This window comes from Corticium candelabrum, chromosome 20, assembly GCF_963422355.1.
Source record: "Corticium candelabrum chromosome 20, ooCorCand1.1, whole genome shotgun sequence".
Taxonomy (NCBI): domain Eukaryota; kingdom Metazoa; phylum Porifera; class Homoscleromorpha; order Homosclerophorida; family Plakinidae; genus Corticium; species Corticium candelabrum.
In genome coordinates, this window is record NC_085104.1 from 5,389,936 (window position 1) to 5,414,235 (window position 24,300).

Genomic DNA, 24,300 nt, shown 5'->3' on the forward strand with positions numbered 1-24,300 from the left:
ATGTTGTCTGAAATGTATATACAGTGTCATTCTGAAGTGGCCTAGCTGTAGCATGCAAGCAAACAAAGTCACTCTATAGTAGCATTTGACCTTTGTAAGAACGTGACATGGTCATGACTGCATCCAGTATCACAGCAACCAATGATGATGCAAACTTTGGTAATTTTTTTACATAAAGTGTAAGTCAATTTCCAGTGGAAGTCATTTGTCTCCAAGTCATCACGATAGTCCACACTGCCTTGTGAAAACGACTAACTAGCTCAAGAGTCAATTCCAAAGTCCTGAAACATGGTTCAAACATGTTGAGTTCATTCGTTTACACAGCCAAAGAAAGCAAGAATTTACGAACTCCATCAAGTGAAATGATCAAATTCAATAAAGCTCTCGGTCTGATATTATAGTGCCTAAGCGTCTGAACACAACAGCTCTGAGTATTCCTATAACATTACTTGTATATTGATCTGCTCGTGAGCTATAGCTGTATTTTCCTTGCGCTTGCACATTACTAGAACGAAGTTTGGGGAGTTCACCTCATATCAAGTAAAGAAAATGTTTCAAAGTTCCGTTTGCCTATCAATTCTGGAGGGAGGTGTCTTGCACCTTGTACAAGTTCCAGGAAGACATTAATAATGAGATGTATAGTTATCTATAGACGCACGCTGAAGTGAAATCGACCTTATTAATCAAACTTTATTAGCTATAGCTAGGTCTAAGTAAAAGATCATGACAGTAACACCACCAATTGGTTGTGTCTATTTACAAGAAGATGCAATTATTAATTTGTCCCAGGAAACTAAAGAGCAATAATTGATTAATTAATTAACGTACGTTACTTATGAATATTGAGTCTGACAATTCCCCAATCAGTGACAATTATTATCGTCAATTTCTGGCCTACAAAAAATAAAAGGTCTATGCATGCAATCCATACACAAATGAACAGATATTTATTACGTGTAATCCATACAGAAACATGCAGAGTCCAACGTTAACACGCAGCACCTGATCACCAGACGGAATTCCAAGTGCAGTCTCGTAGCTTCTAATTCCAGTTAACTCCCACTCTGTTTGCGGCGGCGAAAGCCCGCTGGCTATCGTCTATAAGCTATGCAAACTGCCGCTACTCACCGCTTCCGTCTAGCAGCTATGTATAACAAGGTGCACCAAGCAGCCACTGCTCAATTGCACTCTGCGTACGACTACAAGCAACAATGCGGAAAAGTACAGCACTGAGTGTTTTCATCCTTCTTCCCGGCTGCATGCTGGCTGTCACAGGATCAACCTTTTGGTGAGAATCATATTCCAACCACAGTAGCAGTAGCTGTATATCGATCTGCCTCAATCAGATCATACACAGTCATCTAGCTAGACTTTAGTCAGTTGGATGTTGTATTTGTATCCTGAAAGAACATCTACCTTTTTTTAGTAAGTAGATACATTACAGGTAGACATTTGAATCGATCTGCTTCGAGTTGTATAGATAGAACTAGTCCACAACTGTGCTTTCCAGATCTGATCCTAGTGATTCCAGTTTGTCACTAATGGAGATAATGTACTTTGCTCTTTACTTTGGTTAGAGCTTTATTGCAATTGTAGCCATCAAATTGTGGTACATTATCAACCCTCTCACTGTCAAACACACTTAGGTTTGGTCTAAAGATAATCACTGAATCTCTGATATCACAATGTGCATGTGAAGCTACGCCACTATACCATCTGCTGGTCTATCCATTGAGCATAACGGATGATATTGAGAGTCTGTTGCTACTTGGGAACCGGAAGAATACCAAACTACCTAATGTTTGTAGTAGCAAATGGCGCATTTGTACAATGTTGCTCCTGGCTATCTATCCGAGCATCTGATAATGAGCAATGTTTACATTGTGTTGTATGTACTTCAACCCTTAGAGGTTTCTCCTCCTTCTTTGTCTTGGTTATACACAGTGTACAGTACACTATGTTCAAGGAGGCATAATATTAAAGACACAACTAAATAGCTAGTATTAGACATGGAAGATATAGGTTAGAAATATTGAGCATGTATGCATGGACAGTAATCATGCAAAGTTAGAGTTTCCAGTTATCATTAACTGATTGTCTATACCTTATTCAGGTCAACAATCTTAGATATTGGTGACAAGTGCAAAAAGCCTCAGCAGACTCATTTGTTGATTAAACTACTGAAGTTAAAGCCAACAGAGACTGAACTTGCTCCTTTCATCTGTCTTGGAATATCCAAGAGCTTGAAGGTATGCACAGAAGTCTTCTCTACAGATCGTTGGAACTGTTCACTAGAACCTACCAGTTTTCTCAAAGTCGTGACATCAGGTAAATTCGTCAGATCGTCTATACAATTGCCAATAGTGCATAAACAATGACAATACTATCTATCGTGCAGGCACCAAAGAGCAGGCATACATCTACTCATTTGTCAGTGCAGGAGTTGTGAAAGAAGTGGCACAAGCTTGTGCTGAAAACAAACTGCCTCATCAATGTCCATGCACGCTAGATCCTTCAACAACTGTGAGAGACCTACTATTACTATAATTAGGGTTAAATATCAATGTTTGAGTGTTATGTTGTATACTTTAGGGAAGGTACCATCAAACAGGTTGCCCTGACAATTACACCTATGGTAACTGGGTGGTAAAGAACATTCTGCAGCCAGTTATAAATGAGGGCAACAACAGCAAAACACGATATATAAATGGCCACAATATAAATGTGGGATCAGAGGTAATATAAAAGCAGCATTTTAAATGTCAATCAAAATCAAGTGATGTGTACTTTTTTAGTTTACAAAAAGAACTATCACAACAAAATGCACTTGTGAACCTTGGTACTCATGTAATGTCAGAATCTGCAGAAACTGTGTGAGGTCATTGTCTTATATCGAAAATCAAATCAAATTCCAAAACAGCAACTTAAAAATCAGAAAACAGTTTCAGACCAGAAAAAGAAGGGACAAGCATATAGAGTTGCTCCATGAAAATGCATCTCCAGATTTCTGTTCACAAAACAATAGTACAGGCAGTTTGGGAACAACAGGTCGAGTCTGTGAAGACAACTGTGACCATCTCTGTTGTGGTCGAGGTCACTATACAAAGACTGTAATAAAGTTAAAGACAGTCTGTCGATTCCGATGGTGCTGCAGAGTTTTCTGTGACAAAGAGCTCACCAATGTGAAACAGCAAGAGTGCCAATGAGCACTGCCTTGGGAACCGAGCAGTCTTCAGTAAATGTAGTGTATTAAAATGACACATCTGCAAGATTAACGAAGCTATTCAGTTTATTTCTATGGAAGATACAGTAATGCTGAATTACACATATAGCATTGCTATGAACTAGATAGACACACATATACAGGTACCGAGCTGTACCAGTTGCTTATGTTCTATTTATATTATAAACAATAGATCATACTCAATTTACATTGTGGGTAAATGGCATTCTTATTATTCCTCTCATATTCATAGACTATGTCACATTCTCATAATCTCACACACTCTAAAGAACTACTAATGCTACACCTAGTCTGTTGTAATCCAATATTGCTAATCTGTTTGGCACTAGTGTCTATCATTAAAACTTCTTGTTTCATGTGAAAAGCACAACCTTTGAATCAGTATGTTAATAATTTAATTCTATAGTGCTTCTAGGACATCCATGAGTGATCTAGGAGAACAATATAAATACAATATGTATCCATCAGTTGCTAAAACAAAAGATCATATTTTGATTTACAATTCTAATTGTCAGGTACTAAGTCATCTAAAACAGATGAATCTACAAAGGAATGCTTCAACAATCTGGCAATTACCATCCAAGGTACACCACAGCTGTGTTCGGCCAAAATAATATCATACAATATTGCAAACTGTAAATTCAACAGTCCTTATCTCCACTAAAACCACAGTAAACATGGTCTTTCAATTTGTAGCTGACCACTCCATTATGCATTAGCAGACACACTGACGCCTGACTCTGACTATAGGCTGACCAAATTTAGCTACTTCAATATAAAACATGAGTATCTCGACTGGCCCAGGGCGTTTGGCCCACACCTATAAGCATGAAACCTCACCAGTAAACTCATGCTGCAATTGCTATAAATGGTCAAATTTCAATTACTAATGAGTGAGGTTGTGATAGTTCACCGCACATTGACATTCAGTGATAAATCAATAAGCTAACCCAATAGTAATGCACTGATTGACTGACAGATCTCAAACACGCCATCATGTGTTGTTATTTAATACAGACCATCATGTGTTGTTATTTAATACAGACGTTGACAGACTTGTAGCTAAAACACCCAGACTATTCATTTGTAATAGTCACACTGATACACAATATTATGCTAACTCTCTGCAACCACATACTACAATGACTATGACTCATCCATGTAATTAGTGATTTCATGAAGTCACTGAATAAGAAACTATGTTATGTCCACAACAACAGGTATGTACAGTTCACCTGCAACCCTCTTGAAAATTGCACCAACAACGAGCAACTATTTAGTATTAATAACATCAAAACACAATGCACACATTGTCATCAATCCTTATGTATTGCTCCATACCTCCCTTGCAATCTGTAATTACAGTTTCATGCCATTGCTGGTGTATATGTGGGATCCATGCTTTGCTTGTAAAAAGACAGAAGCCAGTTGACGATTCAACCATCTGCTGCTTCTAATAATATAGACATTGCTTTCCATAACACATCACAAAGCAGACAGAGAATCTACCTGCAAAGTTGCATAATTCAAATTTGCAGCAAGCAAAATCCATAGATATCTCAATAATATGGTATTGTCAATAAAAAGTAACAAATAGTCGTATATAGTAGAGTAGACCAGATACCTTGAGTCAAGGTAGGCACTGTTTACAAGTATTCAGACATGAAACCAATAAACGACCAATATATGCACTGTTTACAAATATTCAGACAAGAAACCAAACAACGACCAACTGATAGCACAGATATGTACCTTCAACTAGGGTAGACTCCTACCAGTAATTGCATAGACAACAAATTATTTGCTTCTTTTGTTTCGAATGATGTCTAGCAATCTCCCAAGGATACCTACAATTTAAATATATTACATTCAATTAAATATTGGAATTTCTATGCATGCATGCATTCAATCTTGTCTATTTGATAACCCATACATAACTAGTGCTTACCATGCATGTTATAAATCCATAAGCTATATAGAGTTTGGACACATGCTTGGCTGCTAGACCAGATCAAACTGGTATTGCACTGTAATCTTGGCAGTGACCTTGATGCCTTAAGTCAAATACCTCTCGAGGCATGTATTGGAAACCAGCATTAAATATAGATACAAATACACGTCCTCCACCGGTTCCAAGTCAATTTTCTTGCCTGTCTTAATTCTGTCAGGCTAGGACATGTATCTGTCAGACTAGTTATATAATACGAATATCCTTCTTGCCTGGATGGCTATTCGCTTAGGACAACATGACTAAACCAAATTTGTTTTCAACGTGCAGAGTCAATATGTGTTAACTGGCTAGTACTTGCGATTTCTCAGTATGTTTGCAAATACATCTACTCACCTTTTCTCAGCATGTTTGCACATTCATAACTCAATAATTAAGCTCTTATGCCAAATGAAGTCTCTCACAATTATCCGTTTACCAACTCTTTTGCTACCATCTTTGTACATCAACACCTTCTAAAATTTGCTTCATGAGTATGAAAAACATGCTGATAACACATCACTAATGACTTACAAGACTACTTTGGTCATATGCAATGTTGCTCTCCCAAACAATAGCACATAATATCTAGCTATAACATCCTATCATACTGACATAAAAGTTAACAGTTGGTATGTCAGGAGGCAAACGTTTGAGCAAATAGCCAACATCAGAATAAACACAAGCACAAGTCACGAGCAAAACCTGACTGCACTGGCACTATTTCGTTATTCTGTTTCAAATTGATGCAGTTATTCTGTGACATTAATTCGTAAACTAAAATCAGTAATAAGAAATCATGCCTTCTTCTAGATAGAAGTGTACACACAACCCACTTTTCTACCACATTATACAGACTGTACAGTACTAGTCTACAATACTACCTACCATGTAAGATTTTTGGCAGTAACACATAAGAACTAGATCTACCAACAGATAGCATGTAGAACAACTACATGCATGAGCAACAACTTCTGTACCATTGTCATACTAGATATAATTAATTAACATAGACGTTAATTAAATGCCGTCTATAATTATTTACTGCTTATTTAATCAATTATATGCACTGTTTTGTCTCTATCAATGATGCGTGTAATTTCCTGTTCTTGTTCATTGTCTTCCCTAATTAATTAATACAAATTACGGACAAATACAAATGCTATACATACCTAGCTGTTCACGTGACAGGTTTATTGCAGTTGCACATTAGGTATAGACTACGGTAAACACAATTATGTATTATCAAAAATGCAAAACAATTCTGAAGAAATACGTTGTGGAATTTCAGCACATAGGGGAGGTGTCCCTAATGTGAGACAGTTCTGTAATAGGATACTACACATAGCAGCTTGCTTCCAAACTAGAAGTTTGATTGCAATTAAAGTTTTTCAGTTTGTACCTCTAGAGTTGGGAAATCCAGAGACGACTTGGCTTTCAAATTGTGTTGCGCGGGTAAAGGCAAATGACGATTTCACGGCAAGCTGTCACGTGTTAGCTGAATAGCCCGGATGTAATGTGAGACAGTCTGATTTCTAGTCTTGGAGGTCTCTAGTTGGGTGCTAATTTTTTTCTCCGGTAGGTGAAAGAGGCCTTGTTTGTCAGTGTTAGTTGTAGCTTATTTTATGGTGCTCTTCTGGAGTAGAACTGTGCTATGATTTCGACTTGTAAACATTCACGTTGCGGCGGTTTTGTCAAATAAACTTGCTATTTGTATAAGTTTTGCCTCTGTATTCCAATTTGGTTGTTTAACTAAAGCTTTTGCAGGGTCTTAGGACTACCAAGCTCCATTGCACTGGTTGTGACTTTGCTATTTTTAGACGTTATATGGATCATCTTACATGTGCACATGTATACATTGACTCTGTAGCCTCTATGCTAAATTTACTTTGTTGTGTTAGTAGTTGTTGAATATGTTCTGACTACTTAGTAACTATTATTTGGACGAACACGGACAAAAGAAGGGCTCTGTTTCATCCGGCATTTGTCGGAGGTTCGAACACCAATAATGATACCATTTGCAGCATCCGGGAGTGTCACATCCTACCTAGAAGTCACTTGTATTGTCATCTTCATCATAAGGATCTTTTCATTCTTGACAGGTGTTTTTGTCTACTTGTTCAACCTGTTTGGTATGATCTCTTGTTTTTGTTTTATTTTCCTACCTTTGTTTGCTTCTTTTGTTCTCTCTCTTCTTGCTCTTGCTTAATTCTTTCAAATATATCATCTTCTGTGAGACCTTCTCCATAATGCTTTGGTCTGATTCTTGTTTTGCTTTCACTTTTTCTCTCTTCTGCTTTCTGCTCAAAATATTTGGTGAAATACGATTCAACCCTTTGTCTGGTTGCGGTAACAGTTGGAGCCATTGGAGTTGCTGGAATAGTACTTACCTACCTAATTGATGTACAAAGGGAACTGCTGTTTTTTGCCTTTCGATCTTTATTGCTAAAGATGATAGTAGATGAATTCCAGCTCCTCGAAAACCACTCACGAGGTGTTCAGGCAAGAATGATCCAGCAAAGAGTTGATGAGAGAGCACAGACGGAAATACATTTCCAGAAATTTGTTTGGTACTGGTGGCTAGTTTGTGCTCTCTCACTACTTTCCTCCACACAGACTTCAATGGGTCAAAAACAGCTACATCGTGTGCTTGCAGTTGGTCAGGCCTGAATTCACAGCTCTATTCAACTCGCATCAGCAATCTTCACTGCAAGTTAGTAGTCCTACTAGGCTAGCTGCTGTAGCCAAGAGCAATAAACTACTGTTTCGTACGTAATATTAGGTATTAGCATTATTTATTCCAATATCAATCAGAACAGCTAGCTTTCATTACCAGCAAACACTCAGTTTAAAATAACTACAATTTCTATTTTTTACATGTAACATTTAAAGGTAAAAAGGTAGTAGGTAGAGTATAGCTGATACCGATTAGGTAATTCTCCTCTGTAGAAAATTTTGCGATTGTACTCGATTGCCTTTGTGCATTTACATAATAATCAGAACCGTTCTGCTTTGAAATTCACTAGACATGACTGACGTTGAAAAGCACTCTAGACGTAGGTCTACCATCGCAGACACTTTGAGAAACGAACTGGTTGTACTGACAGTTAACAAGGACCGACTGCTGTACTTGTGCAAACAGTATGAGCAAACAACAACTTTCCAGAAAAGAAAAATCGACTGTCTCATATTAGGTGCATCGGGGCGATGAAAAATGTCCGGTTTCTCGCCACCTACAGCAGGTGATGAGGAGATAACATATGTACCACAGCACTGGTCATAGAGGTGCTACCTAACGTACAGCTTAGTACCGCTTTCTTGCTGACGAAGATTGCAAAGAATTCCTACGCCTCCGCAACTGTCTCACATTAGGGACACCTCCCGTACGGTCATGTACCCATGACACATGAAAGCAATGACGTTGTAACAACTTACTAGATCTACTGTATTATAGCATGTACAGTACAACAGCTATAGAGCGCAAAGTACCTTGCGAACGGAGATCGTTTGGATCACGTGGCTAACACGCGCGTTGCATCCGGGATAGCGTGTTTGAAGGCGCACTTGCAGTTAGGTTATGTAATGAGCAATAGAAAGCAGTTTGAAAGCCTACTTAGTCAGCTAGAAAGCGTTTACAATCAGGATGTTTTGGGTAGGCTTATCAGAGAAATTCTGTGCAGTTTTGAAGAAAATCTACAGATGATGTGGTTTTTTTCTACAGATGAGAGAAGGAGAGCTGATGAATTAGAGAGCAGATTAAATCGTCTGAAACAAGACAAAATCACTTTGAAACAGGAAGTTCACAGGTTTAGAGTAATGATTCATGCACAGAGAAATTGACCACAAACAAATTACAAATTTAATTAATTAAGCTGCGTCAAAATTATTATGTCTTAGAGATTAGAATATCTACATAGTTGGCATACTGATTGGGTTTTTATTGTTGATGCAAACGTTTAGTGTCTGCATTTGGACAAGAAAAGGTGTTCAATCTATTAGCTTCTAGCTGTAGAATAAATGGGTTGTCTTCAAATGTTTTGTAAAAGTCTTATTACCCAAGGTGCGGATGTGCTAGGGCACAGTGATGCCGCCCGGTTGCTTGACCTACCACCAACTGGACGATTTACTCCGCTTCCAGCATAACACATGACCAAATAGATAATGAAACTTATTTATTACTTATGTCATAGGATTCTACTATGTTTTGTAATCTTTGGTGCTATTTTACTAGTAATTTTGTCCCGTTTACAATATATGGAAAATACACATACTGCATTTGTTTGTATAAAGGCTGGTCCACAATATTGATGCTGATGCTCAGCTGAGCGTCAACATCAAAGACTCTGCCTTGACGCAGATGGCATTCTTTGATGAAGGCGGTGTCTTTGACGTTGACGCTGTCACTGACGCTAGAATAGGACTTATTTCTATTTCAGCGTCAGCATCAGTATCAATGTCAGCGTCAATATTGTGAACCAGGCAGAAGTCAGGGCCCGTAGGAATGAAATTTAAACCGGTGTGGCCTAACCTGCGTTAAATGCGTGTTGCATAGGGTGTGTTAGCAAAGAGTGAACAAATGTACGTTACATTATCAGAGTCGAAGGGTGGATAAGGTTAGATTTTGATTCTCAGATGTGTAAGAAAAGTCCAAAGCTGGAGAGCTTTCTACAAATATCTAGTTATTTGATGAAACTATTTATCTTAGATATGAGCTTCAAAATGTCTTTGTAACAGTGTGTAGATACAGTATAATCACTAATAACCAACATTATATCACAGGGTATGGTAGTACCCTGTATGTAGGCATTGCCTCGGTTATGAAGCATTGTGGGCGTGGTCATCTTTTTTGCACACCTAGAAAACATAGTAAATGAAGACTAAAATTTCTCAAAATCAACAAAATGAAATGTTTGTACATTGTGTACTATACCCTATTTTGTTTTGGTCACTAATCATTTAACAATCTAGAGACAGTACCTAGCTTTGGAGGCCCATGTGCCAATTTTCTTCTTTTTCTTTCTTCTTTTCCTCCACGGATAGCTCTTTTTGTACGTTATGTACAGCTGTGAAACTTGAGAAAATGCTTAGAATTACCCAAACTTTATTCTTTGGTGACTAAAGAAACCAAAAGGAATGCTAAAAATTTGTGTTTCTTTAAGCATATTTGATCCAATGACTGCCATCAATGCTATTGCACAGTTCGGGCCAATCACGGAGCTGAGTTTGTGATTGCTTGTCCATGAGACAATGGATGAAGCGCCAATCAAATGGGCTAAACATTTATGAAAGAGTTTATCACCAGAACTGTGTAATTCGATCATTTTTGCCATTATAGTCTGAAATTGTTTGCGATCTACGTCGCACACAGGAGCAAAATTGACAAGTAATTACGTACACATAACAATTTATACGGGAACCCAACATTTGCAACGCATATCCCGCATGTGGTAACCTTTGACCGCTTGTGTAAGCTACCGCTGAGTCATGTTTAACAAAAGCTGTTTAAGTTTACATTTAAACAGGTTTAATTAACGCTAATGAAAATGTGCTAAATCTTAAACTTGCTTAGGCTTACAGGCCCTAATGGAGACTCGTCCTAGGTTGCACTTTTGCACTCCTAAAAACTTACCAAAGTAGAATTTTAAAAACTTTTTTTTGAAAAAAGAAATGGATGTAGGGATTGTATAAACAGTAACAGAAACAACATCTATAGATAATATGAACCAAAGCCAGACATCATTAGTGAATCTTTTCAACCATGTTAAATGTAAAATGTAGGGAATGTGGTTAGAAGGATTCACTAATGATGTCCGGCTTTGGTTTATATTATCTATAGATCTTGTTTCTGTTACTTTTTATACAATCCCTACATCTATTTCTTTCTTAGAGAAAAAAGTTTTAAAATTCTAGTTACTTATTTAATCATCTATACTTCAACCCGGAAGTTGATTGCATTGTGCCTCTGGCAAAAGTCATCTTTTGGAAAACCGGTTTGGCCATACGGGTGCTACGGCCATGCGGGTGCTACGGCCATGTAAATACATGATTTTGACATAAAGTTGAAAACATTACATAAAGATTTTGATTACTTGTAGTTGCAACAGATTGGCCTTGCAAACCACAAAGAAATTCATGAGGTTCTGATTTCAAAGTCCCTGGAGATAGCCATTGAGATATCTTTCTTTTCTTCACTACTGGAGTACACCATTTGAAACATTGAGACTAAACTTTTTGAAATCCTCATCAAACAAAATGGTTTGCAGGCAAGACTTAATGATGTGATAGTGAGACAACAGTCTTTATGGAACATATGAAATATTACATTGTACCACCAAAGCAAACCTTTTTTGCTCTCAATATGTTAAGTTGTCTGACCATTGTCAGACACAGATTTGTTGCTACTTACTGTGTTGTGCTCAACCAGATTAGTCTGGTTCGTAAGGTCTCTTGTAAGCACCAGAAGCAAATCCTACCTCAGAAGTGCTTAGACCATCATGGTTGTTTAGACAGAAGACATCAGGATCTGACTGGATCCAAGAAGCACTGTTTTTTGTAAGTGCTGCAGGTTGGGATGACCTGGAATGATTTCCAGCCATCGTGCAATATCTGCATGCACTGTGCCCAACGCTCCCAACACCACTGGAACATTGACACTGCTTCATGCGGCTTACCTCCACCCGCAAGTCGCTGTAAATCACCAACTTCTCAGCCTGTTTCCTGGCGATTTTTTTAAACAGATGTCAGGATGATTGGCACCGATGTTCTTAGCAGTAGGGATGGCTGTATGCCACATCATAGTGATGCCGTCCATCTCCACAAACCTATCAGGATGATACCGACACATGTACCATCTGCTCTCCACTGGGACCCTAAAATAACGACAAATGTTCCAGTGGATAATGGAAGCCCTCGATTGTGTCGATCAGTGTCCATCGGTGCCAAGGCACTACAGCTTGCCACAATGTGGTTGACTGTCTCTAGGTTTGCACTGCACAAGCGACAAGTGGGACTGACATCACAATGTTCTTTGTGCTCATAGTATTGAGTTCAAAGAGCTTATTATTGTTGTTGTTATTTGTGTTGTTATGCCCCTCCATGATGGGCAAGTGGAGTCTTTACCTCCATCTGGGGCCCGGCAACTAGGCAGGTGAGCCCAGCAGGGTACATGTTTCTGTGTAGTCCACACAGCGATCAATGAGCCAATTCGATATAGATTGCAGGCATTACGGTGACCATGAACTCGGAACAGCACACCTAGTGGATATCAATGACCATCAGGAAAGCGCTGAACGTCATCGTCAACGGACTGTTCGCCAGACCACGGAAACTCCCCAACGACTGAAACAAGTCATAGTCTCATGCAGTGTACGACAAATCGTCTTGTCTCTAAGTTGTCCCCACACAACCATTCGTAAAATTTTAGTTGCCCTTCGTTACTCTGGTTGCCCATACACTAAATCCATGACCGCTATTGCTATGGTGCTATAGTTGATTTATGAGAATATGTGTATTTACAGACAAGCAAAATACAGCTAATAAACAAACAGACAGACAGACAGTGCACATAAATCTATTACATTAACATGGTGTATTGACTTTGATGTATAAAAATGCATTGACAGACAGAAAGGTAGACAAACATGCAGACAACCAAGTGCGGACAAGACGAGTTCAAAAATTACTGGAAGACTCGATTCTCAATTGTGATGCAGCAATACAACTCAAGAGTGTAACTGTTACTGCAGAAGACGAGCAGAGTCCAGTATAGTGCTGACTCAGTTGTGTCATTAGTAACTCTGTTAGCTTATTGTCAGCTGTTTGACTTTTGGTCTTAGCTAGGGACCTTTTTAGGTCCAATTTGTCTTAGAACTTGCTGATTTTTAGCATATTTAGTGTTGTAGCGTATTTACTGTAATAATGTGATGAGCATAAATGGCACAAAGTAGCACTTCCTTGAGACTACAGGCACTAAGTCCGAATCTGGCACTTAATTAATTAGGAAAGACATATGTCTGATCTGTCATCTATGACACCTAAATGCTCTCAGTAGGTCTGCAAAACGGTATACTTATCTATAATTACGTTTTCTAGCCAATAAGGGCATACTTGCTCAGGAGGAAAGTCAAACAGCTAGTTGTCCCTGGGCAACCATAGTTTACCGTTTCAGTTGCTCAGACATATTTTTGGTTGTCCCGGGTGTCCGGGCAACCGATTTGTTGTACACTGTCAATGGCATGGACATAGCTAGAGAAACCTGAGAAAGAAAGACAGACAAGTTTCATAATTTACTGTGGGGTTTGAACCCCCAAACTATGGAGTGGTAGCCATTGTCACTAACCGCTAACCACAGTGGTGACTGTTGTTATTATTATGTCGTCATCACCCTCTTAGTCTAGGTAGGGTAAGTGGGGTCTTTACCCTCAACTGGGCACCCACCACCTGGCAGGTAAGTCCCAGAGAGGTACATGTTTCGGTGTAATCCATTTGGTGCTAGTTATTATCATCATCATCATTATTATTATCATCATGCCTCGGTGCATATGAGGAGTGGAGGCGTATAGTAGTTTGCTCATGTGTTTGTCAGTCTGCTTGTCTGTTACTGTGGCATCTACTTGCATGATGAATTTTAATGAACAACAAAAAGTGCTTTTATGGGCAAGAAGTGACGTTTTCTTGGATCTTGTTTGTGGATTTGCAAGATAAAGGCTTGTTCTTAAGCTATGGATGATTTTTATTGCACATGCACAGTTATTCTAAGTGTCGTTATGCCCTCCATGATGGGCAAGTGGGGTCTTAACCCCCATCTGGGCACTCACCAACCCGGCAGGTGAGCCCAGCAGGGTACATGTTTCTGTGTAGTCCACATGGTGGTCAATGACTAGTCTATTCAATATAGATTGCAGGCATGACGGTGACCGCGAACTTGGTACGGCACACCTAGTGGATGTCAGTGACCACCAGGAAAGCCCTGAACGTTATCGTCAATGGACCATTTGCCAGACTACAGAAACTCCCCAATGACTGAAACGAGTCATAGTCTCATGGACAAAGCTAGAGAAACATGAGAAAGACAGACAAGTTTCATAATTTACTGTCGTCACTGGGTTGGAACCCTCAAACCATGGCATGGTAGCCATTGTCGCTAACCACTAAGCCACGGCGGTGACTTTTTACTGTATTTAAATTACGGTTGTATTATTATTTGAATAGAACATTACTAATTATAGTATAATGGTATTGCTGCAACAAGTGCAAGTGATTGTTGTTTTATAGACTGAAGTCTGAAGTCTCTAAATGTGCACACTCTGCTGTGAGAGCCACACAAGATTGCAGACTGTAAGAATGTGTGTGTGTGTGTGTGTGTGTGTGTGTGTGTGTGTGTGTGTGTGTGTGTGTGTGTGTGTGTGTGTCCAACGTGCACGTGCAGTGTTATGCAGTTTGGAGGTGCTATCCTTGCTTGTGGAGAACCTTTTCAGGTTTTACTTTGTTAACATGTGAGTATAGGGCTGGAAGGCCATGTCTCTAACTAAAGCCTCAAAATGTAGTGCATTTTGACAGTAATTACTGTGCATGTAGGGTATGTAGTTGGATCAATAAATAAACAGTCACTTGTAGTCATGTTTTTCTGTGATCTTCAGCAACTCTTAAATCAAGTAAAGCAGCTAACAGAGTGGTGTGCTTGGAATAGCATACCAACAACTGGAATGTGCTTGGAATAGTAAACCGACTATTACAGTTGCAAAGCAAATGATTGATCGTGCTTTTTACGGTATGATGTAATGTGTTAGTAGTATTCTGAAAATGGGTTGGGAATACCCAAGGAATGCACTCCGTGTGTATGTGATCCATATACCATGCACCTATGCATGTTTCTGAAACATATCATACTGATGTCTGATTAGGCTATATTTTTCTTGTTTCTAATTCATTACGTTTTACCTTTTCAGTTTCAAGTCAGACAGGGGTGCTTTAGCAGTATGCTCAAACTATCTTATCCCGACTTCCTTTATCCGGCATGTCCACCCACGGAACATCTAATTGTGTCACATATTTCTAGTGTGGACCACGTGGCTTATAGAGGGCATCTCTCCCGCAAACGTCAATTTTGTCCCAAAATTTAGTTGTAGTGACTGTTTCCAGTGACACAGAGTGAACATGTAATGACGTTCCGCAGTGCATGCTTTGAAATATGGATCAAGATATAGAGGTATGGGTACAATAAAGAACATTTGCTTTTAGAACTGTGGAGTGTTCCAAGATTTGGAAAATTTCAAGTTATGGACAGTTCGGTTCCAAGCTGCCCAGATAAGGGGAGTTTGAGTGTACCTGTAATTATGCAGTGTTTATCATTACACCCATGCATCAGATTTCATTTAAATGTGACAGGAATCCACAACAGAGCAAGATGTTTGAGTTTTAAATTTCCTAGCCTAGATCTGATATGTGGTATCCCTGGAGGCATGCCTTGCAGTCATCCTTGGTCTATGAATATTGCCCATTGGCAAATTCCTGAAGCATTTCAGCCTTTAGGTATGATACCTATGTGTGAGCCGCATTTTGAGCTATTGTTTATTTAGTGATGCATGTAACAGGATGCCAATCGGCCAATAATTAATTAATGACTACGTACTGCAAAGCTGTTTAGGAACTTGACTATAAGGAGTACAAATGGTGATCATTACAAGAAACAAAATTGTCATGCAGTCATGGTGACTGTCGTTTTTACATACCAGAAATTATACTTTACTGCTGGTAGTTTAGTAGTTCAATTTGCTTTTGCTTTACAAATGTCTCGTCCATTTATCACTAGTCTTGTTTCAGCTTTGGTATTCATTGACTAGTAGACTCATTGTAGTTGTCAACTGTATCAACATATGTAGGAAAGAATAGCCTCTGTAATGTGCATACATATTGATGATACCATAGAGAAGCTAGAAGGCAGGAAATGGTATCTCCTTGTAGTTCTTTTGTTGTGCTGTGCTGTGCTGTGCTGTGTGTGTGTGTGTGTGTGTGTGTGTGTGTGTGTGTGTGTGTGTGTGTGTGTGTGTGTGTGTGTGTGTGTGTGTATGTGTGTGTGTGTGTGTGTGTGTGTGTGTGTGTGTGTGTGCATGTCTGACCTTAGTATAGTATGACTATTGTTTATTGGGGTTTCATCACTACTGAGATCATTATAGTTTTGTTGCAGTTGGAAGATCAAATAGGTCATCATCATCAGGAGAATCAAATGAGTTGCATTCATATTACGTAGTCATCTCTTGCAGCTTGACAAATACCAAGTACATTTTATTGTCTGAGAGGTGGTTGTTAGCAAGTTGCATTTATTGCTTACAGTCTTCTTTTAGGTGCAGCATCTATAGAATGTTGTGCCTTTGGTTTAGCTTTGCTCAGTGTCAGTGTTTAGTTATCTGAGATGGCATTAATTAAGATGGGTTTGCATCTGAACAAAGATATTTACAAATAGTGCCAATAGACTGTATGATAGATATGCACACTAAAATTTTAGATTGCACAATAGTGGATACCCCAACATTGACTATTTGCATATAACTGCATAGCAGTTAAAGTTTGCTAATAAAATGACATTTAATTGGACAGGTTGATTTTTGTGTTTGCTTTCTGTTCAAGACTTTTTGCTTTTATCTTGACTGTTTTTTGAGCCTAAAATATGTTAGTGTGTCAACTGGAATTGTTATATTGCTATTGGGCAGTGTGACATTTGTCCTTCAGAGGAATAGACGGGGGCAAGAATAGGAATCCAAGGGCAAGTAAACATTGATATTAACATTGATTACATGATGGGATGAACAGATTTATGTTATTGGGTAAAGTGAGACTATGCAAGTATATGTGTATGCTTACAAATTGAGGCAGGCAGGTATCTCACACTGACAGACTGGGATAAATGGAGTGATGCACTTGTATGTATGTACAGTTATTAGTTTCTTTCTTTCTAGAGAAGTGAAAAAACACAAAGATTGCATATGTACATTGGTTAGTCGTGTGAAATTCATGGAAAAAATCTTATTGTCATGGATTGGAAAGATCAGAGCGCTCGGTCTTGAGTTAAACTTTGAGTAAGAATAGTGTTGAAAAAATTTATAATTGCTCATTCTACAAATATGGTTATTGCTTTTTACTTAATTGTGTTTGTCAGAACAAGTGTCAGACTTGAAAACGTTTTGTTATGATATTTTGTAAAAATTAGCTATTTGTCACTGTGTATGCACATGTGCATATGATGTGCTTGATTATGTTTGTATCTCTAAATAATTTCTACACGTGCAGTCTTGAGTGCACATGTATGTTTTTGCATACACGTTACTGTACTTTGTATGCTCATGCTTGCACATGCCCCCGCGCACACACATGCAAGCACACACATGCAAGCACACACATGCATACTCATGTCTGCATTGACTTGTATGCATACATTATCTGCTTTTGTAGACAGCTGACTTTCTGTTTCTCTTCTGTTGCTGGTGCAGTTACACAATGTTCTTTTATCTTATTTGTCTGACTGAAATACTATACTTTATATACAGCATTTGTTAAGCTTTAGTCATGTTCTAGATTCTGATAAAGACTTGTCTCTAATTGATTTTCAATCTTATTCATTTGTAGGTCAATGTCTACAGTTGAATGTGATTTGTCTAACGGTTTCGATTATACTAAGCAGATAGAACAAGATGTCTTTAGAGGAGCCAATGATTTATATAGTAGAGATGATGGTGATGGTAGTTCTTCATCTGGAATAGTAACTGATGAAAATGTTGTCGACAGAACAAGATCAGCACAACTGTTGTCAGGCACTCATGTGAATGCTGAACAAACTGAACAATTAAACGGCAATGAAAAAATGCATAGTTGTCGCAAGACAAGGGTCATTAATACACCAGCGTATCACAAGCCACTGAATAGATCTGAGGTTCAAGGTGAGTGTCTGTCGGCAACTGGATGTTTTGGTACTTACTTTGAAGTGGCAATATGCTTTCTGTCTGTCTGGTATATCATTCACTTCATCAAAGATGCGATAATGGTTTCTTGCTTGTAGATGCCTACATAATAGAATTACAGAAAGAAAGCATCTTCTTGAATTCTTTTTGAAGTCAGTAATTTGGTTACTGCATGACTGAATGCCCGTGCCCTGTGTTGTCAGGCACTGTGTTGTACAGAAGCCTACTCACAGCATGGCCAACCTAAGAGCATTCCTTACTCTAGAATATGTGTATATTTGGTACTGTATAGATGGAAAGGAATATAAATAGTCATATTGTGTTGTTAGAGCCTACAGATTACAGGTAGAAGGACTGTGGTCATGGGCTTAGTCTTGAGACATTCTTACTGAAGTAGGTGTGGATAGTTATGTGATTTGTCATTTATCCAATGCTTTGACCGTTTCTTTAACATGAGGGGTGGAACTGGACTGTGTAGGCCCTGAACTGTAAAGTATTGTCATTTTGATGAATTGGATACTTTGTCTAGCCACTCGTTAACACTTATAACCTCTATGTGGACATGAATGTGCTCATGAATGGAATTGTTTTCTTTATTAACACCAACCAAGGTCTATGCAGACTACATATAGTTAAGGAATCTAGTCTGTTTCATGTATATAGTTTGTATTCCTGTATCAATACTGCAAAGTACAGCAGAAATGAGAAATTTGCTATAGTTGCAATGTGTGTGTGTGTGCAATTGTAATTATGTGAAGTTTAGAATAGTAAATCTTTTTGCAGTTAACTGGAGAAAAGTATATAGTTGTTTCTCTCAGTCAGGGCAATGTGCATATATGCAGCATTTGGTTTTACTGTTGCAAATGGGACATATTGTTAGCAGACAATTGAAGATCTGAGCATGCTCAGCAAAGCATACTTCAAATGGCATGTTTTGTAGAAGTATACCATTGAAAAATTGACACCAATAAATTGCATCTGAGGGCCCAGAGGTTTTATGCTGATCATTGGGTATTACAAAATTATATTGAAACAAGGTTGATAAGAAATTTTTGCTTGTTCTTTATATTTGAAGTACAGTACACTAGAAACACAATTTAAAATGAAGCGTTATCTTTGTGTCTGTTTTGAGCTTGCAAGTTACCAGACTTGTTATCAACAGTGACAGTATATCTTGTTATAGATATTGTTTCATTTTTAGACATACCTTGTGTTTCAGATCCAGTTTCTTGTCTCTTTCTGGATGAAACCTCTCATCATTCTGTTCTCCCTATTCCACAGTCAGACTCACAGCTGTCACTTGACATTACTTCTACTCCACAGCCTTCTCCTGAAGTACCAAATAGAAGAACAGTGAAGAGTTTAGAAGGCAAACAAAGTTTATTAGGACGAAGCAGGAAGTCAAGTCGATTTAAATACATGTATGTCGGAAGGAACAAGATTAAGGAAGACAGGCAGAATCAAACAGTTGGCAAGGAATATAATCAGTTGGTTTTGGATGATAAAGGTTTGTTTGACGATGATAACATGACTAATGGATTGGATGCTCTGGAAGATGGGCGTCCAGTGTGCACTGTTGATATGCATGCAGAGGAATACTCAGAATGTCAGCATGGCGAGTGGAGTAAGCATTGCTGCATATTGTCTCATTTGTAGTGGAATTTTGACCTAATCTTTTCAACTTGTCTGTCTGCGTGTCTGTCTGTTTGTTTGTTTGTTTGGTTTCACATATTTACTGGTGGTCATTGTTGTTACAGTTGTCTGTTTATACTATATTTAGTGTAGATGACTAACTATACGAGTATATAGTTGGGACTTATTGATGCTACGTAGAGACATGTTTTGGATTTTGGGTGTTCTACTGTTGGTATCATCAGGGTATTGGAAATTTTTGCTGTCATATGCAAAACGAGGGATTCTGGAGGAAGCAGCTGTCTTGTTGTTTGTAGATATTCCCCAAATTCTGCATATCTTGCTGGATTTTGTTAGTTTGCTCATAGTCTAGCTATCACAGACGATACTAGGTGCTTGAATTTTTTGGAGATGTTGAATGTCATCTGCCACTTCATCTTTATTTCAGAGGCATTTTAACAGGATGAGAACAGGTTCAGTGTTGTCAGCGGTGTTTGAATTGTCTGTTTGATAGTTTCAGACAACTGTAGTAATGGATTTTTGCTTTTGTGCCAATACTGTATTGCTGCATTTCTTGTTGCTGGATAGGAACAAGTGAGGTGGCTATATTGTGTTTCTATTTGCTTGTTTTTTGCTTGTGTCTTTTGTGTATGTTGTGTTTGTTTGTTGTGTTTGTATGTATGTCTAACGCTTTGTTTGTTTGTCTGTCTTAGATTAATCTATTGTATTGTATGTATCGTACTTCCTCATTTAAATGCCTCTCCCTAAACAAATGCTGCCTTTGAATAAATATTACATTATTGCGAAAGCTGGAAACAATAAATGTCGCATTATCAGAAACTCTGAAAGCATGCCTAAGGTAGATGAGTAAAAGAAACAGCACTCCTTTGGTATAGGTTTAGGTAAGCATGAAAGTAGAAGATGGCTGTTAAATATAATGTGTCAGATGCTGAAAGCAATAAAATGCCGCTCACAAACAAACACTGCTCTTGAATAAGCGCCGTTCTTGAATAAATGCCCACTCTTATGAGGGCTGAAAGCAAGAAACACTGCAATCTTTAAATGAGGAAATACGATAAGTACATTATCAAGCTTGTTCTTTTTTGTGCATTTGTCTTTTCTCCCATAATTATATGTGCTTATGCAATAGATCTTTATACAGGTCTGAGGACTCCTCGATCAGATAAGACAATAGTTCTATTCAGTGAGGATCGAAATCAGTCTACAAGACATCGAACAATAACAAATGATGATGAGTCAACATGCTGGGAATCTCCTTTTGAAGATGATGATAATGATGGTAAGTATTGTTTGGTTAGCTTTGTTGTGCATTTGGGCACGTGAAACCAGTAGTATATTCATAATGTTGTTCGTTAAACTGAACAATAGACTTTTAACTTTTGAAATGATTAACACTTTTGATCTCTTACAGATCTGTTTATAAAATTGAAGTCTAAATTTATTTCTAAAAGTGAAAAACAGATGTTGAGTGCATCTGTCCAATGAGAAATTATTTAATGCTGATATGCGACCTTACCTACAAGAATGATGGACTAGATATCATAGACATTTCTGTCATGTCACAAACAAGGAATAGTTTCTAGTTATTACTGGCTTGTTGACTGGCACAGGATCTAACAGTTTACCAATAGATTAGTTTAACTTAGCTTAGTGTTGTTTGTTGGGAGGACTCTTTCATTGCTAGGTTACATCTTGATTTTGGATTTGGTAACTCTAAATTCTGACCCGTAGAAAGAGACTGTTTAACAAGTTGTTATTGAAGTTTACCCAACTCAATTAGTTTATGGCTTTCCCTGTACTTTACTGAGGTTGTCTCTTGGTGATGTGTCACCATTGTATGGTTTATTAGTCTATTTCTATTGTCTAGATGACTGCTATCTTCAGGAGAAGTCATTGGCACTGCTGAATGAGAATTTGGATCAATTGCGAGAGTTATCACAAGGATGTCCTGTTTTAAGTCGGCTATACTGTCATGTTGCCTCAGGAAGTCTTGATGATGATAACGCTACTACGTATGAAGACAAGGATACAGCTGGACTCGCAGAGAGATTGGAGACACCAAATGGTGATGTGGATAGGAACATAAAATCAAAACGGCTTGGTGATGATCTTGGTTATAAATATCATGAGGTGGTTAGGAAAAAGGACTTGCGGCAGCAGCTTGATGGACATGTGTGTAAATGCTGTGAAAAGGTAAGTTGGAGGTAACTGAGATGTTTCATGGTTTGATGGTACTAGATAGGCACAGGGAAGTCCAACCGGTTGTATGGTTCAATACAGTTGTTGGCAACCAAAATATTGGTCATTTTGACAGTATTATTTCAAACAGACACTGCTATTATATAATTGCTACACTTAGTAACATGACATGGAAGCAGTTGCAAGGACTATATATAAGTATATACTGTGTGTTTATGATGGACAGGAAGAAGGCAAAACACATGGTACTTTACTATTTATCTATGGCCGTATAAGATGAAATATTGGCTGGGAATTTATTTTGGTGGATTTGCAGATATAAAATTCACTTTTAATGTGGCCATCGGATATGTTGACGTCATCACCCACGGTGGTCTGGCACCATGGCGATGTCGTGGTATGTCATGTGGATGAGGCCAGAAAATGTAACCCCTGCTTCCTGTCTGTTGTGCTTACCCTGTTTAGCAGGGAGGTTAAACATGAGAATGAAGCCTTGAATCTAAGGATGAAGCAGGAGGAGTCATGCGGGTTACGTTCTTTGCGCTGACACATGCAGCAATTCTTTATTAATGCAGTAGTTGGAGACCAGTAAGTTAGGGAAAACGTGATGGCGAATGCAGCTGTCAATCGCAAACTCCTCCATGACGCGGCCACTTAACTAGGGGGTGGGAAATATTATACTTATAGCAAGTATCCAACAACGATGTCCAATCGCCAAAATAAAATCCGCCAATTTACTTTTTCCATCAATTTCTTAGCAAACCACGAAAACAAATTCCCGCCAATGTTTCATCTTATACAGTACTTGTAAAGATAGAGGGTGTTTTACTATTATCGTTATAAAAAGTGACAATTACTGTGTCAACTTTGCTTGTAGTTTGTTGATGCTGAATCTAGGGACATTGCTAGGCCAGTGGTCTTGTCCATCCTCAGTCAAACACCAGGTACTCTTGAGTCGAGAGAGGCAATTGTGTGTGAGTTTTGCGTAAAGGGAATTGCAACTGTGCTTGTCTCAGACTCTCTAATGCATTTCCCTTACAATTGAGCTATTGTACAAATGCTACACCACACACACACACACACACACACACACACACACACACACACACACACACACACACACACACACACACACACACACACACACACACACACACACAGAGAGTAGCAGATTTAATGTTTCTATCTTGGAACACACAAATACAGTTTGTGTGAAATCTGCAGCTGTACATTGTTGTGCCAGTATTTCTCAGTTGTTTGGAATTAAGAAGTTTAGCAATATTCTACAGGGTTTGCCTGTGCATGTTTATGTTGTTAAATGACTGCCATCTTTTAGTCTTATCAATTGGCCACTGACATAAAGGCATTCTGCATTTTTTCTATAGTTTTATCAAGACCAGAACTTGAGTCCCAATTCAAAGCATCATCTTCTCAAGTTTGTGTCTCGTCACAAATCTCTACACACACCTCCTCAGACTCCACCCGGATTTTGGTCACTGCGTATGCCAGATAGTGAAGAATGTCTACGTAAAGGTTATATCAAAGACGACAAGCATACAAGACCTTTGAAAAGAAAACTGAAGAAATTTCTTCCTGAGACGGAAGGAGAAGACATGAGCAAAAATGTATCTGACTTAATGAAAAAAAGAGCAACTCGATTGTATTAACTTAAATTAATGAACTGATTACCAAGTTGTATGTATGAAGATGACTGGTAACTATAATGCTATCTGTATCTTGTATTGGATCAAACATACAACAGTTTCTTCTAGTTTAGATCATGTGACAGAAGACGATGAAGTACCATAAGTTCATATCACAACTTTTACAGTTGACAATACTGTTCAAAGATGCTGTAGTGTAAGGTTTTATAGCAAGGAACACAGCTCGTATTTCGAATGCAAACATTTGTCCCTACATATATATATATATATATATATATTATATGTATGTATGTATGTATGTATGTGTAGATATAGTGGGATACCGTTTCCTTGAGCTTTCAAGAACATATTAGAACAGTTGTCTGTAAAACTACGGTGCTACAACACCAAGATGTTACATGCAGGTATGCAATTAGAAGTTTTAGATGTTTGCGGTTGGGATTTGTCTACTTGACTTGAGAGAGGTGTTGGGAGGGAAGTTGGGGTATTGGGGTATTGTAAAATAAATATATTTTAAAAAAATGAACAATTGTATTTGTTACACTTGGATATCAAGTCACAGTGGTAGATAATTTAGAAGCTTCTGGTGAGCACGGTCAG

The 24,300-nt window shown here is 38.3% G+C and overlaps 2 protein-coding genes and 1 long non-coding RNA gene across 13 annotated transcripts; 2 read left to right on the forward strand and 1 right to left on the reverse strand.

The window, feature by feature from the left end:
- Positions 1-1,205: 1,205 nt before the first annotated feature.
- On the forward strand, positions 1,206-3,206 carry LOC134195773 (protein Wnt-11b-2-like). The gene is made up of 5 exons (XM_062664851.1): positions 1,206-1,288; positions 2,114-2,328; positions 2,399-2,523; positions 2,593-2,736; positions 2,796-3,206. The coding sequence occupies exons 1-5, from the start codon at positions 1,212-1,214 to the stop codon at positions 3,204-3,206; spliced, it is 972 nt and encodes a 323-aa protein (XP_062520835.1). The 5' UTR covers positions 1,206-1,211.
- LOC134195774 (uncharacterized) lies at positions 2,909-6,715 on the reverse strand. 7 transcript variants are annotated; one of them, XR_009972423.1, is made up of 7 exons: positions 6,634-6,698; positions 6,508-6,540; positions 5,589-6,451; positions 4,997-5,091; positions 4,754-4,886; positions 3,179-4,697; positions 2,909-3,108 (listed from the first exon to the last, which is right to left on the reverse strand). It is a non-coding gene; the product is annotated as an uncharacterized LOC134195774 (long non-coding RNA). The 7 variants fall into 7 exon arrangements; XR_009972421.1 differs by having other exon boundaries at positions 5,589-5,707; positions 5,766-6,540; XR_009972425.1 differs by lacking the exon at positions 6,508-6,540 and having other exon boundaries at positions 6,634-6,702.
- Positions 6,716-8,775: 2,060 nt separating this feature from the next.
- Positions 8,776-23,927, forward strand: LOC134195891 (uncharacterized). Of its 5 annotated transcripts, none has more exons than XM_062664980.1 (10): positions 8,776-8,883; positions 8,953-9,037; positions 14,505-14,567; positions 16,406-16,507; positions 17,186-17,305; positions 17,853-18,163; positions 19,404-19,808; positions 20,967-21,116; positions 21,705-22,030; positions 23,422-23,927. In XM_062664980.1, the coding sequence occupies exons 1-10, from the start codon at positions 8,814-8,816 to the stop codon at positions 23,701-23,703; spliced, it is 1,914 nt and encodes a 637-aa protein (XP_062520964.1). In that variant the 5' UTR covers positions 8,776-8,813; the 3' UTR covers positions 23,704-23,927. The 5 variants fall into 5 exon arrangements, with proteins under 5 accessions (XP_062520964.1, XP_062520965.1, XP_062520966.1 ...); XM_062664981.1 differs by having other exon boundaries at positions 20,979-21,116; XM_062664982.1 differs by lacking the exon at positions 16,406-16,507.
- Positions 23,928-24,300: the final 373 nt, after the last annotated feature.

Coding starts and splice junctions, on each gene's coding strand:
- LOC134195891 (XM_062664980.1), top strand. CDS start 8,814: ATGAGCAATAGAAAGCAGTTTGAAAGCCTACTTAGTCAGCTAGAAAGC. Junction 8,884..8,952: donor TTACAATCAGGATGTTTTGG/GTAGGCTTATCA, acceptor TTTTTTCTACAG/ATGAGAGAAGGAGAGCTGAT. Junction 18,164..19,403: donor GAATAGATCTGAGGTTCAAG/GTGAGTGTCTGT, acceptor CTTGTGTTTCAG/ATCCAGTTTCTTGTCTCTTT.
- LOC134195773 (XM_062664851.1), top strand. CDS start 1,212: ATGCGGAAAAGTACAGCACTGAGTGTTTTCATCCTTCTTCCCGGCTGC. Junction 1,289..2,113: donor GTCACAGGATCAACCTTTTG/GTGAGAATCATA, acceptor TACCTTATTCAG/GTCAACAATCTTAGATATTG. Junction 2,737..2,795: donor ATATAAATGTGGGATCAGAG/GTAATATAAAAG, acceptor GTACTTTTTTAG/TTTACAAAAAGAACTATCAC.